The sequence below is a fragment of the Euprymna scolopes genome, chromosome 8 (assembly GCF_053919585.1).
Source record: "Euprymna scolopes isolate OS-2025 chromosome 8, ASM5391958v1, whole genome shotgun sequence".
NCBI lineage: Eukaryota > Metazoa > Mollusca > Cephalopoda > Sepiida > Sepiolidae > Euprymna > Euprymna scolopes.
In genome coordinates this window covers 102,353,810-102,368,895 of record NC_136489.1, presented here as the reverse complement: position 1 = coordinate 102,368,895, position 15,086 = coordinate 102,353,810, and the positions used below count along the sequence as shown (strand labels likewise).

General features: G+C 33.8%; 2 protein-coding genes across 5 annotated transcripts in view; one reads left to right on the top strand and one right to left on the bottom strand.

Moving 5' to 3' along the window:
• Positions 1–3,136, bottom strand: part of LOC145283678 (uncharacterized) — a 30,413-nt gene extending 27,277 nt beyond the window's left edge. The window contains exon 1 of one of the 3 annotated variants that reach the window (XM_080132696.1): positions 2,999–3,136. The gene's annotated coding sequence lies outside the window, so the exon portion shown is untranslated. Of the gene's footprint in view, positions 1–1,320; positions 1,460–2,998 lie in introns of those variants that run through there. The other 2 variants (XM_080132693.1, XM_080132695.1) reach the window with 2 other exon arrangements.
• LOC145283677 (uncharacterized) overlaps positions 1,495–15,086 on the top strand; it is a 263,008-nt gene continuing 249,416 nt past the window's right edge. For both annotated transcript variants that reach the window (XM_080132691.1, XM_080132690.1), the window contains exon 1: positions 1,495–3,551. In XM_080132691.1, coding sequence (XP_079988817.1) covers positions 1,495–3,551 — 2,057 coding nt within the window. The remainder of the gene's footprint in view (positions 3,552–15,086) is intronic.

Sequence of the window (15,086 nt, the reverse complement as noted above, 5' to 3'; positions counted from 1 at the left end):
AACCCCGAGAAAATAATGTATGTTCAGTTGTTTACAGTTTCCATTTTAGTATAGAGCCTGACGGGGAAGGAGGGGGGGGGGGTATTTAGAATATGGAAGCCAAACAGTATAAATATTAACTTTCAATTTATTTGTTGATAATATGAAATGGATTATGATTTATAAATGTTTGAAAGCCTGGCAAAAAAGGTATATAAAAAGTAAAAACTAAATACTTTTAAAGATAATCAAAACATATATACTGTAAAAATAAATAACCATTACTTTAAAAGTAAATAATCCTTCTAGGCTTTCATATTTCTTTAAATGGTTAACATTAGGCTTTCTGTTAGTAGTTAAAAATAGTAGGATCGCAGAAAATGAATAAATATATTTGTGTGAATTAACTTTATTTGTAATATATTACAAGAAGAAAAGCTCAATTAAATAAATAACTGTTTTGTATTATTATTTATTTATTTGTACGCTTATCGGTTAATAAGGATTTACCTAATTAGCATATTAAAATATAGCAACGCAACTTCTCCTACTCTTGTACCTCCTCCTCCTTCCACCTTGGTTGTTTGCTTAGGCGTGTTGTTGTCATTGTAGTTAGTGGTGTCAGCTTTCACAGTTGCAGTAGTAAAAAAAAGAAAAAAAAAAAAAAAAAACAAGATGTTAAAATAGACATTAGGAGCACGCACGCATCCAACTTGGGAGACTAAAATAATATAAACGTATTTCCCCGATTCCTAACCCTACATCTTTTTTTAGGGAAGGAATCGTAATAGTTTCTCTATTTTTTAATAAGAAAAAAAAAATGTAAGTTTCTGTCACTCCGGGTCCATGGACGAAAAGGAACATTAGGACTTGACCCCCCCTACTTTTTTTTTCTTTACTACAACAACAAAAACTATGGACAACATCACTACAAATCAAGAAAATGTAAACTCAATATTGCTTTTTTTTGCATAGTGGGTGGGTATATATATATATCTATTATTTGCCTTCAATTTTCTAACAATAGTTTTCTTATACTAAATCCAAAAATGTAGTGCAAGAAATTTTTTTTTAATCAAGAAGGTTCATACCTGCAACTGTTTGGGGGAAAAAAAAGATGCATTTATTATTAAAACCCTTCAGATTACTACTGCATATAGCGGCATTTCTTCCTCTTCTTCGTCTCTGTTCTTTTCAAGGCCTTTTTATCTCGTACAACATCAAAAGTATTAAAAAATCTCCATTATTCACGATAACAAGTTCAATTAAAAAATCTTTAATGATAGTTTTAATACTGTTATTGATAATCCGTTTCATATTGTTCAACTTTTTCATACCTACCCTCTTGCCGTCATCCCATTCTGTATATTTTCTTCTGTCAAACCTTGGCTCTCGCTCTTTGATTTATTTTGTTTATTATTTTACTATATCTGTTTCCTGTTGTATTCTGTTATTCGGTCTGATTGTCAAACACGATAGGCCACCAAACTGCCCCCTTCGCCGCTGTTATCAACAATGGGAAAGTGCTTCGAACCATCATCGTCGTCGTCACCATCTTCTCAATCAACATCGCCGGGCACTTCTACTTACGCCAGCAAAATAAAAATAATGAAACCTGCAATGGAAGAGGAATTCGACTTCACAGTTACGGCGGCTTCCTCGCCCGATCTCCGACGATCCGGAGATGATGACGATCTCTCCATCCCCGTCGTGAAACTATTTAACAACAACAACAATATGCACGAAGACGAAATTGCAACCCTTAAATCGCGTATCCACTCTACCACCAACAACACGATATCAGACAAGACTACGACAAATTGCTACAAGGACTTTTCCTATGCTCTGAGAAAAAATCCGGATGAATTATTTACTGGTGGAGAAGAAAATGGAATAATAGGAGTACTACAACAACATTCTGAACCAGCAAAAATTTTTATTAATGGGACTGATGACGTGAAAAAGCCGAGTAATAGTAATATTTCTTCATGCTATGGTTCTGCTGAAACCAGTAATTCACTTGGTACTACAATTATTGGTGGTCATTCTGGCCCAAATATATCTACCCTACCAAACAATTACACGAGGTCTCCCGACGACCGATATCATACCCAGGGTAGTAGCAGTATTGTATGTAACCAGACAAGTGGTTGCAACACTGACTCGACAACAGAGAAGAATTTAGAGAATGGCGATCAAAAGCATTGGGAAATTATTGAACCCTTTTGTGAATCGGAACTCCTGTCTGAACAGACTGATCGCTTGACGTCGATTGATCTAAATTCGGATGATGGTGATGATGTCACTACACACCAATTTCCTAATAATAATATTCGGGTCGAATCTCAAGGTCTCTCAACGCTAGACTGCAAACCCCACGACCCTCAGCGGTCACAAAGTCATTTGTGTTCCTCCCCACAGACTTTGTCTAGTAGCACCCCAACATCGGTTCGGGTCGGTCTCCTTCAACAGGAAAGAGAAACCGAGGAAATCTGCACTCGGAAAGAACGTGGCGATAACAATAATAAAAGTCATTCGGCGAATAACCGGAGTTTGGAACTACCGCTGACCAATGGACTTACACAGTTAGTCGAAAGTAATTTTTCTGTTGGGGGTGCTGTCAACATAAGTAGTAATAGTCATAATAGTAACATCGGCACCCCGGGTACCAGTTGTGCCACGACCCCTTCGATGTCGCCAATTGATGATGTCACTGTTATGGTGGGCAAAAATGGAAAATTATCTACCGTGCTGGAGAACATCCCGTTACTCTACATCCCGACGACAAAACAGTTAGTGTCTAAGGACTGGCCACGGGTCGGTCATACTTCTCCCCCTCAACATGACATCAAATATGTCCCCATGACCCGCAAATATGCAACTGCTGAAGATTGTCTGGGAAGCACGAATAACAAGGACTATGCAGAAGTCAGGTCAGATTTCACAAACTCTTTGCATCGAATTGACGCCTCTAGCTTGTCAAATTTAAGCTCTGGTAGGGATTACACTGATCACGAACCTGGTTTATTATGCAACTCTTCCTCTTTGCATCGGGTTGACGCATCTAGTTTGTCCAGCCTCAATGGGAGAGGAGGGAGAAACTACAGTGAAGTTCGAACAACGGGATCTTTACATCAGGTAGATGATTCCAGTCTCTCTAGTATCAGTACCGGTACGGATTTGGCCTGCGGTGGTTCTGTAGACTCCGAGGATTACCCTATTGCTGGGGGAGGAGGAGGAACGTCTGGTTGTTGTTCTTCATCCCCCGGTGTTAACTTTCACACAGATGAACATCACCACCCCTCGTGTAGCGGGGTCGAAAGTGCTTTGGGTTGTGGCACTAAATCTAAGTGTTCGAACCCAAGCAAGGCCTCTTCACTCGACTCTCTAGAGTCGAGTTTGGTCGAGGTGAATCTATTTTCTCGAAATTCATTTGAACCAAGAAGTCGATCGACGTCGGCATCGACGTCCTCATCGACGTCTTCGTCAAAATCTCAGGAAAAAAAAACTGAACATAATAATCTCGACTTTACAAAACGTAAAGGCCACGGAATTACCGGCTTTCTTGGCAGGTAAGTCTCTCCTTCAAAATAATCACATCACATTATTTCATGGCTAAATTTGAACGCATACTCGGCGTTCGTTTCAGATGCACGGTCCACGGGGGTAAATATTTTCAGTTTGAGCGTTGAACTTAAAACAAAACAAAAACTCTTTGCTTTATCGAAGGAGCAGAGTCTCTGCTCCTTCGATAGCAGATCTCAGCAGAGATTACACACTTTATTAGTCAATGTCATTCTGGTATTTTTTATAGAATCTGTGCTTGTGTATATTACCAACGCCTTTCAGGTGAAAACCTTACATATTTAAGTGTCATATCCAAGTTAGTATAAATTCCTAAAATTACGAAAACTGATCCGGTAGAAGTACTAATGTTTTAACAAATTCATCCACAATTACTTTCTTAGACTTTATATTAAAAATGGCTGACCCTTAATTTAAAATAAGGGAGATAAGTCAGTTTGTCATACTGAATTAGACGCACAACTATTCCACATTAAAATATGCAATGAAACTCGATAAATTCTATTTTTACTTGCATTTTTTTTTTTTTTTTTACTGGATCATTTTTCGTACACAAGGCAAGATAAGTTACTTTTCTACCTAACTGGATATGTTTTTAGTATTTTTATTTAATGCAACATGTTTATTCAGCTCGAAAAAACATAGTGTTTACCGTATTGGAAAATTTAAAATCGCGCTCGACTCTCTCTTTGACACGGTCAGTTTTGGAAAAGGAGTTAAAAAATAAAAACTAGACAAAAACTACTGTTAGAAACTCGCTCAATATATGTTACCGTAACATAGGCTGACATATATTCGGTGCATTTGGTTTAAAACATCACTAAAACCGTTTTTTTTTTTTTTTTTTTTTAGGGTTAGGAAGATAAAAACCTAGTTTGGAGCCTGGTTTCAGAACTGGAGTGATTCTTAAAATTACCATCGTTCTTTGATACCAGAACGCGTTCAAATATTTATCGTTTCATTTTTATTAGGAACACAAATGAATATACGTGAATATTTGCTTTTTATCCAAATTTCCAATTATTTTCGAATTGACAGTTTGAAAATATTTTAAAGGTGAGTTTAAAATGCCCATTAAAGAAGATACAGGTAATTCAATTATTTAAGTTAAAATATTTTCAAACGCGCCTCTGTTGTATTAAAGAACCACATTTCAACAGACATTTTCAATCATTTTATTAACTTTTAATATAAAAAAAATGGTTACTGGTTTTGTTTTACACTATATTGTCAAGAACTGAGTGAGTAAAAACTGATCCCGCCTCCTGAGTTTAAAATATAATGTATTTATTGTACGGCGCTATTTGAAAAACAAAAAACAAAAAAAAAACATATAATAAAACTTTAATTAAACGTGGATATACGATTTAAAAAATAGCGCGGATCACTCTCTGCATTAGCACCAAAATATTTATTTTTCTACGGTTTTTACGTGTAAAAAAAAAAATTTTTTACATTAAGGGGTGGGGGCAAACTGTAAAATTTGTTACTCTTGAAGTCCTTAAATAAAATTCTAATTTACTGTTTAAAGGTCTGAGAATGAGGACTGTTTTTCTTTTTCCATTTTCTTATTTTCTCCTTTTTCTTTTCTCTTACCAAAAATGTTTACTATTTTACACATAAGAACATTGGACTTTTGGCCAAGATCAAAGTGTAGTATCTGTTCTTCAGATGCTGCATTGCTGCAATGCTGCATGCTGCACTTCCATTTCTTGTTCCCTTTCGGTGGAGGAGCAGGAGCAGTCCTTCACGACTGAGACAATTTATTTTTGTACCTTTTCTCCACCTTAAAAAACGACCTTGGTGTCTAACTCTGTCCCGTGGGGAGGCATAGTAAATAGGTACACATAAGAACATTGTTCTTAGAACAATCTTTCTGACACTTGGAGACAAACAAAAAATATTTTTAGCAGAATTTAACAAATTTGGTGCTAACGCAGAGAGATCCGCCCGCGCTATTCTTTAAATCGTATTTCCACGTTTAATTAACGTTTTTTTTTGTTTTTGTTTTTTTAATTAGTATTCAATTGTAAGGTTAAAGTACAGAATAGGTACAAAACATCCTCCCCTCCCCATGTTAAGAATGACTTTTTAGTAAATATGAAGAATTACTCCACCCTCGAAAATTCCTTTAAAATTACCACTCTAAGTTTTCGGGGTCGCTGAAAACGAAAATAACGTTTAAAATTACGGCAAACGAGTAGTTTCCAAGATATGAAGAAATGTTAGTTTTAAAAAAGTGGGGGATCCACTTTTCTATATTAATAGAACGTAAAATGAGCACCCACTTTGTGGCCATATTTTTGTTCGTTTTTTTTTTTGTCGGGGATGGGGGAAACTTTCTTTCCACCCTCGGAAAATCCTTTAAAATTACCACTAAATTTTAAAATTCCAGGAAACCAGTAGTTTCCAAGATAGGAAGAAATGCACACTTATGGTCACCTTTTTTTTTTTTTTTTTTTAGGGTGGGGGGGGGGACTGCCGGTTCGTTTTTCGTTCTATTTTTGGAGGGAGATATTCAATTATAGAACTTGTATAGTTTTTTTTAACAGGTGCTTATGCAGTTTAATTAACTGTTTTGAGCAGAAGAACTGTTTAATATTTTACAAAACTTCTGTTTACATTTGGTGGGAGGCGGCGGAGAGGGGGGGGTAGTGGCGGCCGCTACAACACTCCCGCCACTCACTCCACAGTCCACCGCTTCCCACCAAATGTAAACAGAATTTTTGTAAAATATTAAACAGTTCTTCTGCTCGGTTAATGTCGGCGCGTTACTTGCGTTAAAACGGTTAATTAAACTGAATAAGCACCTGTTAAAAACTACAAGTTCTATAATTGAATACCCCCCTCCAAAAATAGAACGAAAAACAAACCGGTAGCCCCCCCCCCCACCTCAAAAAAAGTGACCATAAAGTGAGTGCATTTTTCTTCATATCTTGCAAACTACTTGTTTCTTGGAATTTTAAACGTTAGTGGTAATTTTAAAGGATTTTCCGAGGGTGCAAAGAGCCCCCCCCCCGAAAAAATCGTGGCCACAAAGTGAGTGCTCATGTTACGTTCTATTATTAATATGGAAAAGTGATTCCCCTCTTTTAAAACTAACATTTCTTCATATCTTGGAAACTACTCGTTTGCCGTAATTTTAAACGTTATTTTCGTTTTCAGCGACCCCGAAAACTTAGAGTGGTAATTTTAAAGGAATTTTCGAGGGTGGAGTAATTCTTCATATTTACCGGCTTTTCAAATAATAACGTTATTTCAGCACGGATCACTCTCTGCATGAGTACCACAAATTTAAAAGCAAAAATAAATGGTAAAACGCAGTCGTTTATGACTTTAGTCATAAATTGTCGAAAAGAAAGCAGTCGCGGCGGCTGAACATTTGGAATCAAATTCTTTTTTTAAAACAAGATTGCATTTCAGATTTTAAATCAATTGTATCCAAGCAAAATGAGCGAGATATTCCAACAATAACTATGGTACGATTGAACCAAGTAATTTTCGACATTTAAGAGTCTTTATCACATATTCAAAACAAAATGATTCCATTTATTTATTTATTTATTGGTAATGTTTCTTTCAAATTTTGGCGTTGCTAAGATATAAAAAAATAAATCATTCTCCTCGAATCGGATGAACAATAAAGTAAACTTTAATAGTAAATTGCGTTTCTTGTGAAACATCTGCTTTGTTTGAAAAATATACCATCAGTACTTATGTACTAATTGGTTGTTCTCCTTGATTTTTTGACTCAATTTTTCGTCTGCAAAATTTTAATCACGTGATTGTGCGTTATAGCGAGAATAAAATAAATCATTCAAGTGTCGTTTTGTTACAGCATGGAGTTACGATAATGCATTTATGTTACCGAGCTGGCGGGTGTTTTGTAACTATTCTGTACTTTCACTTAACAATTTAATAAACAAAAAAGATATCGTAACACTTGAATTTAACTATGTAAAAAAAAAAATAAATAAATAAAAATAGCACGGTAACACAAGCACCAGCACCACTTTTTTTTGGGGGGGGGGGTACCACTTGTTATGGAATCAATCCCGGGAATTGCTGAAGCAGTTTACGATATAAAAATCATTTTGGAGTTTCTACATAAGGACGAACTTTCGGAAATCGTAATACTGAATTTCACATGAAAACAATGGCATCTACATATTTAGATGATTATATCCAAAAATTATGAAAATCGATAAGGTAAAAAATTATTTATTAAAGAAAATAGGGTACTCATGCAGTTATTGATCCGTGCTGAAATAATAACGTTATTATTTAAAAAGCTATTCTTAACATGGGGAGGGGAGGGGTGTTTTGTACTTATTCTGTACTTTTTAACTTTATAATTGAATAAAAAAAAAAACTTTAATTAAACTTGGAAATACTATTTAAAAAAAAAATAGTGCGGATCAGTAAGTGCATTTCATTAGCACCATTAAATTGTTAGTTGAAAGTACTGAATAGTTACAAAACGCCCAACTCGGTAACTAACATAAGTGCATATAACTACCAATTAAGTGATTTTAATACCGTAAGCGGCACTTGAATGAATGGTTTATTTTGTTCTCGCTACACCGTAATCACGTTTTGCAGATGAAAAATCGGGAGACGGTCAAAGAGAACCCACTTATGTTACTGTGCTGAAATAAAATTATTTAGAAAGCCATTCTTAATATAGGAAGAGAGGGTGTTTTGTAATTATTCTGTACTTTCACTTAATTTAATAAAAAATATCGTAAAACTTGAAAATACTATTTTTTTAAAAAAATAGCGCGGTAACATAAGTGCATACGCACCAAAAATGTTCTAACGTCTTTTACATATTTTGTAATATTTCTTAATAATGGTTGAGAATATCATTCAAATTATATTTAATGACTTCTTTTTAGACAAGACATGAACCAGTGAACCAGAACCACTTGTTGTAAGAAACTAAAAGAAAATAAAAATATTTAAGATACTAGCTACAATCCAGAAAACAGCAATTTTCTCTTTATCATAAACATCGTCCATTAAATGTGAGGACTAAAGGATAAAAGCAAAGCGAGACTGCTGAAAGTAAACACGGGGTCCACTTTCTACTTTTTTTTTTTTTTTTTTTTTTTTAATATAGATCAATTGGGTGCTTATTAAGATACAGTCGACATCAATTTTTTTTTTTTATGTGGTTTTAAGCAAAGGCAACAGTACTTAATTGTCATATCAAAAATAGTAATAAAAAAGAGGAAAATTCATCGACTAGGAAATTATAGTTAAGTCATTTTTACGGAAAAGTGGGAGAAATGATGTTAGCACTTTGAAGATTGCGATTACAGGGGACATTTATCCCCCTTTTTAGACATTTTAATGGCTGACATATTGCAATATACTTTTTATTACTAAAAACACAATAGCAGTTGTTCTACTCGGTAAATATTAGTAAATTTTAGATATATTACTATTTTCGACATGACAAGTACTGTTTTTGCTTAAAACCACATATTTAAAAAATCAATCTGTCAACTCTATCTTAACAAGCACTATTGTTTGAGTTTTTTTTTTTTTTTTTTTTTTTTACGATCGAAAATAAAAACCTTATTTCTGTAATTATTGCTATCGTCAATTTTTTTATTTAATACAAACAAAAAACATTGAATACGTTGAAAATAAACCTAGTCTGTTGTAAAACTTTATTTAAAAGTTTGAACTTTGAAATCAGCAGCAGCGTAGCCAGCCTGTCAGCTGTAGTTGGTAATATGAAAGAGAAAGGCAGCTATGAGTATTATATAGATGGCGTCAAGACAATATTTAAACTTCTGTTAGTAATGGAAAATATGTAAAATCAAATCAAATTACAATTTAATGGATGCTTGCTTCATAAGCCACCAATATATTAAATATTGGTAGTTTAGTTTATGGAGCATCTATTAAATTTTAATGTATATTGAATATATATTAAATATCTAGGCATGTCTTCAGTCGATTGAATGTACTTAACGTAAATGTACCAACATTGACCCAACTAGAGAGCTGAGAGCATCCGTGTCAAAAAGCGGGTGTTTTGTCTGTTATAATGTATCAACGTTGACACAATCGGTCACGCGTCGTTTAGTTTAATAAAAGTGACATCAGAGATAGCGAGTGAGTGACCTTTTGTGTGTATGTATACAAATGTCGTAATGGTATTCGTTGACGCAAGTGTTTTGTTTTTTCTCCAACTTTACCTTACGCAACTAAATACAAACCATTTTTTTTTTTTTTTTTTTTTTTAACTAGAACAACAATCGGCTTAATATGGATACTGGCCCTTTTTCCATTTACATTTTAGAAATAACCCACTTTTTGCTTTTTCATTAAATGAATTTGTATTCAATTGTTAGAGTTGCAACATGCGACAATCATCCATTTAATTTCCGTTTTAGTTTTCAAGTTCAAAAAATGAACTCTCAATTTAGGTGAGTGACTGAAAATTAAAAACTAACAGTAAATTTAGTGACTAAAATCTCGTTGAATTAAAATTTATTAAACTTTTTCTTGTGCGTTTTAGAGGAGTAATAATTTTAATTATATCTTGGTTTCAACCAATGGAACTCCGATCTTCTTCGGGTACATTTTTTTTTCTAATTTGGGAACCTAATAATCGAATTTAGGGATTATCATTTTTGTGTCAAACTTGGAGACCTGTATGGAATTTATAGGGGTAAATTGTTCTCATTCCGCCAGCCACGACTGGGTAGAAGCGTTAATTTATCTTATTCTAAATTATTACTCGTAGTAAAGATTGAACCTCTTCTCCCCCTCTCCTCGAAGACTTAGAAGTAAGAACTTATTCTATTCTATCTATATAAAAGCCAAGTACGTCCAAGGATGGAATACTGTTGCCATATCTGAGCAGGAGCTGCTAAAAACAGCCTATCCTGCCTTGACAGAGTACAAAATAGACTTCGTGGCTTAGTGGGGGATGCCTTTTTCTCTACCCTGCAACCGCTCTCCCACAGAAGAGACGTTGCGAGCTTATCCTTGTTTTATCGTTATTTCCATGGCAGGTGTTCGTCTGAACTCCAATCTCTGGTCCCCCCTCGCCAATCTTTCACGAAAAACACCCGTCTAGCTGAATCCACTGTGAAAAATTTCCCCCACTCTATATCTGTGCCTAAATCAAAACGTGGATTCCATGAACAAAGCTTCTTTCTTAGAACTGCACGCGCACGCCTGTGGAACTCTGTTCCGTCTGCCTCCTTCCCACCTGACTACAACCTGGATGTCTTCAAGTCCAACGTTAACAAATTCCTAATGAACCGCCCCCTTAAGTAAACACGTCATCAAATCTCCACACTAACGTAATGTACTTGCAATAACCCTTATCCCTGAGTTGCTTCCGGGCCTTGATAAGTGGTGGTGATCACTGTGTAAAAAAAAAAAAAAAAAAAAAAAAAAAAAATTAGGTTTCCAATTAAAAGAAAAAAGATGAACGTGAATAAAACAAGCAAGATAAGACTATGTAGAATACCGACCGTGCTGAAATAATAACGTGATTATTTAGAAATATTTTCTTAACGTTTTATAAATATTCGTTGCCTAACAATTTAATAAGCAAGATACCGCAAAAATTGAATTTAACTTGAAAATCTCAGTAAAAATATAGCATGGTTCGTCTTTTGCATATTTACCGAGAGTAGTAAAGTTGAATAATCCAAATTAAATATAATAATACTTCAAGCCTTCTTTCGAATTTTAAGAAAGAAGGGGCATTTAAGTATGTTTTCTTTTTTGCGACAAAAATAAATAAAACTTGTTTTTTTCTTTCATTTCATGTTAAAAATTACATTTCGGTTTCTTAATTTTTGTAAATATTTTTTTTCAAATTCCATGAATGTCAATGACAAAATATGAGTAATAAATGAATTGACCTACATTCAATCCTTTTCATCCAATCCTTATAATATTAAACCCTGCTAACATTGATCATTTATTTAATTTAACTGATAAAAAAAAAGGCCAAGATTTTTTTTTTTTAAGGAGGATTGTTTATATTCTAACTCAAAAGGTAATTTTTTTATTTTTAATTAAGCTTACTAAAACAAATTATATAACACTGTTATGGTTTTTCAGTAGTAAATAAAAAAAGAAAAACGCAAGAATTTATTTTTGCTTTGTTTATATATAAATAAAGTATCGTAATTTGTAATAAAAAAAATTTTTTTTACAGGAACATTACGAAAAGAGCCCTAAAGTCCGTATTAATAAATTCGATATAACTCGAAGAAAAATGAATTTCTTGGACTACCAATATTACCATTGAATTAATCATTGTCCGACAATCTCAATCAATGAAAACACCTCATCTCAAAAATACAGACAATTACTAATCATTGTTTATTTAATATTTTCACACACACACACACACACACACACTATAAATATATATATATATATATATATATATATATATATATATATATATATAATAGCAAAAATATTTCTACTTTTTTTTTTTTTTTTTTTAATTACAGATTTCGCATAATTTTTATATGCAAGATTTTAATAATTTCCTTGCTCGCAAGAATGTGAAACAAACAATTGCTATTCAATTTGGACAACATCTTGGAAAATAAAAACAAAAAAAAGCATTCCCGCAGTAAATGAAATACTATCCCGCAGTCAAACTTGACCTCATTAAAACGTGCACCTGCCAAATCCAAGTAATTAAATAAATGTGTTTCCGTTAGCATCTCGCGGTGGGACAATGGTTAAAACCGTCGCACTGTTTTTTTTTGTTTTTTTCTCTCTCTCTCTCTCTCTCTCTCTCTCTCTCTCTCTCTCTCTCTCTCTCTCTCTCTCTCTCTCTCTCTCTCTCTCTCTCTCTTTCACACTTTAATTTCCAACTTTGCCTCAACGGTTCGGGTTCGATCCTCATACTTACCTACCAAAACATTTTTTTAATTATTTTAAACCCCCCCCACCCCCGGAGTTTTCACACACACCTCCAAACACCCGAGCAACGCCGGGTACCCCTCGCTAGTAAAGAAATAAAAATGAAACCTGGAAAATAACGACACTCGTCAAAGAACATGAAATCACTGTATTAACATGAAATAAACATTTATTTACGTGTTAGGAATATTAGTGTTTTCTTGTGTTTTCTTGTGTGGAATGTTCATAATGAAGAATTAGTGAATGGAGGATTCTGTGAGAATAGCACAAAACTTGAAATTACTGATTTTTCTTGTAAGAGTGCCACATGCGGGCTTAAGGTCCATGTGGCTATATTTTTAGAAGAACAGTCCATAAAGCATAAGTGTGTGTGTGTGTTGTATCCTAAGAACAGTAGTTCAAAATAAAATTGTTTAAAGGAAAAGTCCTCACTTAATGTGGTGAGTTTCCACGAGGGTAATAAAGTTCATGTCTGTTTCACGCAAAATCATGACGAGTGTTTATACGTCTCGAGTTTACTTGAACAAGTGTTGACACTTAAGAACTTGAAGAGAAAAATGATTTTTGGCAGGCAAATTTTTATATACAGGCCTTTTCGGATGTTCCAGCCTGCTTACTGTATCTATATACGAAGGGGCATAACATAGTTCCTTTTGTTTTACGTGTGGTGGTCGCATCACGATATCATGTACCTACGCATTTTTCATATACACGGGTGTATCAAAGTGGTGATCAACATGAAATGTTCCTGCTGGGCATAGCGGTTGCTAAACATAGAACAACTTAAAAATACAGCTAATAACTATCATCAATCAGTTAAAAATTCAATTTTCAACTGGTTTTTATTCTGTATTTTTTTATTTTTGAGTTTTACAACGTCAATGTTTTACATTTATTAAAATAGGATGCCATCCTGAATACATCTGGTTTACAAGGCAAAGAAGTTATCAATACAATATGTGAATAAAAACACTTTAAACACAAAATATTGGCAAGTAGGTAGAAAAGTAGTTTTTATTGCCTTTGGTAAAATTACTTTCACTTTTTTAACCCTTATTTTTTCCATTAGAAATTCTACACGATTGCTAAATAGCCAGTAGTTCAGTTAGCATTTATTCATGAATACGGACTCTTTAGATGACAGGCAATGCTAAACTCAAACGTTGAAAAGATGAAATAATACCCCGTGAGTGAACAGATATATTTTTTATCTTTGCCTAAAGTTTGAAAAAATGACTGTCGTTTCAGCTGCCTTTACATGGCCATTCTAAGTGATTTTAGTTATATCACTTATAAAGTGTCACTTTTACAATGGAGCCATTACAAAGTGAAGAACCTGCCTTTTTATGCATGAGAATGTGTTTCTATGACTCTGAACGTAGCAATCTGCAGTTTTAAGGAACTTTTTTAAATTACCAAAATCAAATGCGATAACTATTCCAAGCAATGCCCATTCCCTCCGCCCTGAGGAGAAATCTAGTAGTATTCACCATAAAGAGATCGCTCGATGGTAAAATATTTTTAAAATGTTACTCGTTTTCCTTGGTCACCATATTTTTATGGTAAAATGTTCAAAGAATTCAATGGTAGTATCTACATTGCTCTACAAATCGATTTGGCATCACCAAGGATCAAATTATTGAACGGATGATATGAGTAAATCCAATAAAAATGTCTTTTGAAAAGATTCACTTGCATCATAATTTCTTTTATCACTGTTCGAAAATAAAATATTTCCATTTAAAAATAATTTCACAAATAACTCCTTCAAGTTTGATATAAAAAAAAGAAATAACTTTGTTATTAACGCAAAGTCGCACAAGGTGTCATGCCTCTGCAAAATAGAAACATTAAAATCATCAGGTTCATAAATATAAACAAAAGGAAATGATGGGGTCGAAAGAACAACCAATAAACGCAAAGGAATCGCAGTAGTTAACACGTTAAAAATACAATTCTCATTTACAGGAAAAATATACAAGTACAAAAAAAATAACCCCCCCCCCCCGAATCTCCACTGGAAAGGATAACTGGAAAATACTGAGTAATGTTACGTTATGATGACTAGAGGTATTCACTGCAACATATATATTATAAATAAAAAAAAGAGTAAAAAGAAGCAGAATGGAGTTAAAAAGGAAATGTAAAACTATTTTACAGTAAACAGAATGGAGATAATACAAGTTTTTTTTTTTTCTAGCAATACACCATAAGTTAAAAGTACTTAAATAACATTCAAAGATATATTTTCTTTGGTCAATATCAAGATTCAGAAAAATCTATATTTACCAAGATATTGTCCATTGTGGTTTGTTTGTAGAATGGTTTATTAGGCTTGATGTTCAGTGTGCTTATTTATGGCCAGGTTTCATTCATTTCTTATTTGGTCAGTTAGATTCTAGCAAAAAAATCGCCCCAAATTGTGTCATGATTTCATGTAGCAAAAATAGGTTTTATGTGGAAAAGAAGTGAAGAGCACCGTTTCGCTGAGAAGGTTATTAGTATGGAGGAGGTAATGGAAGTGCAAAACCAGTTCATACTAACAATGAAAAGACAATTGCTTTTAAGTAAAACTAATCAACTTTAGCAGCTGATAGATT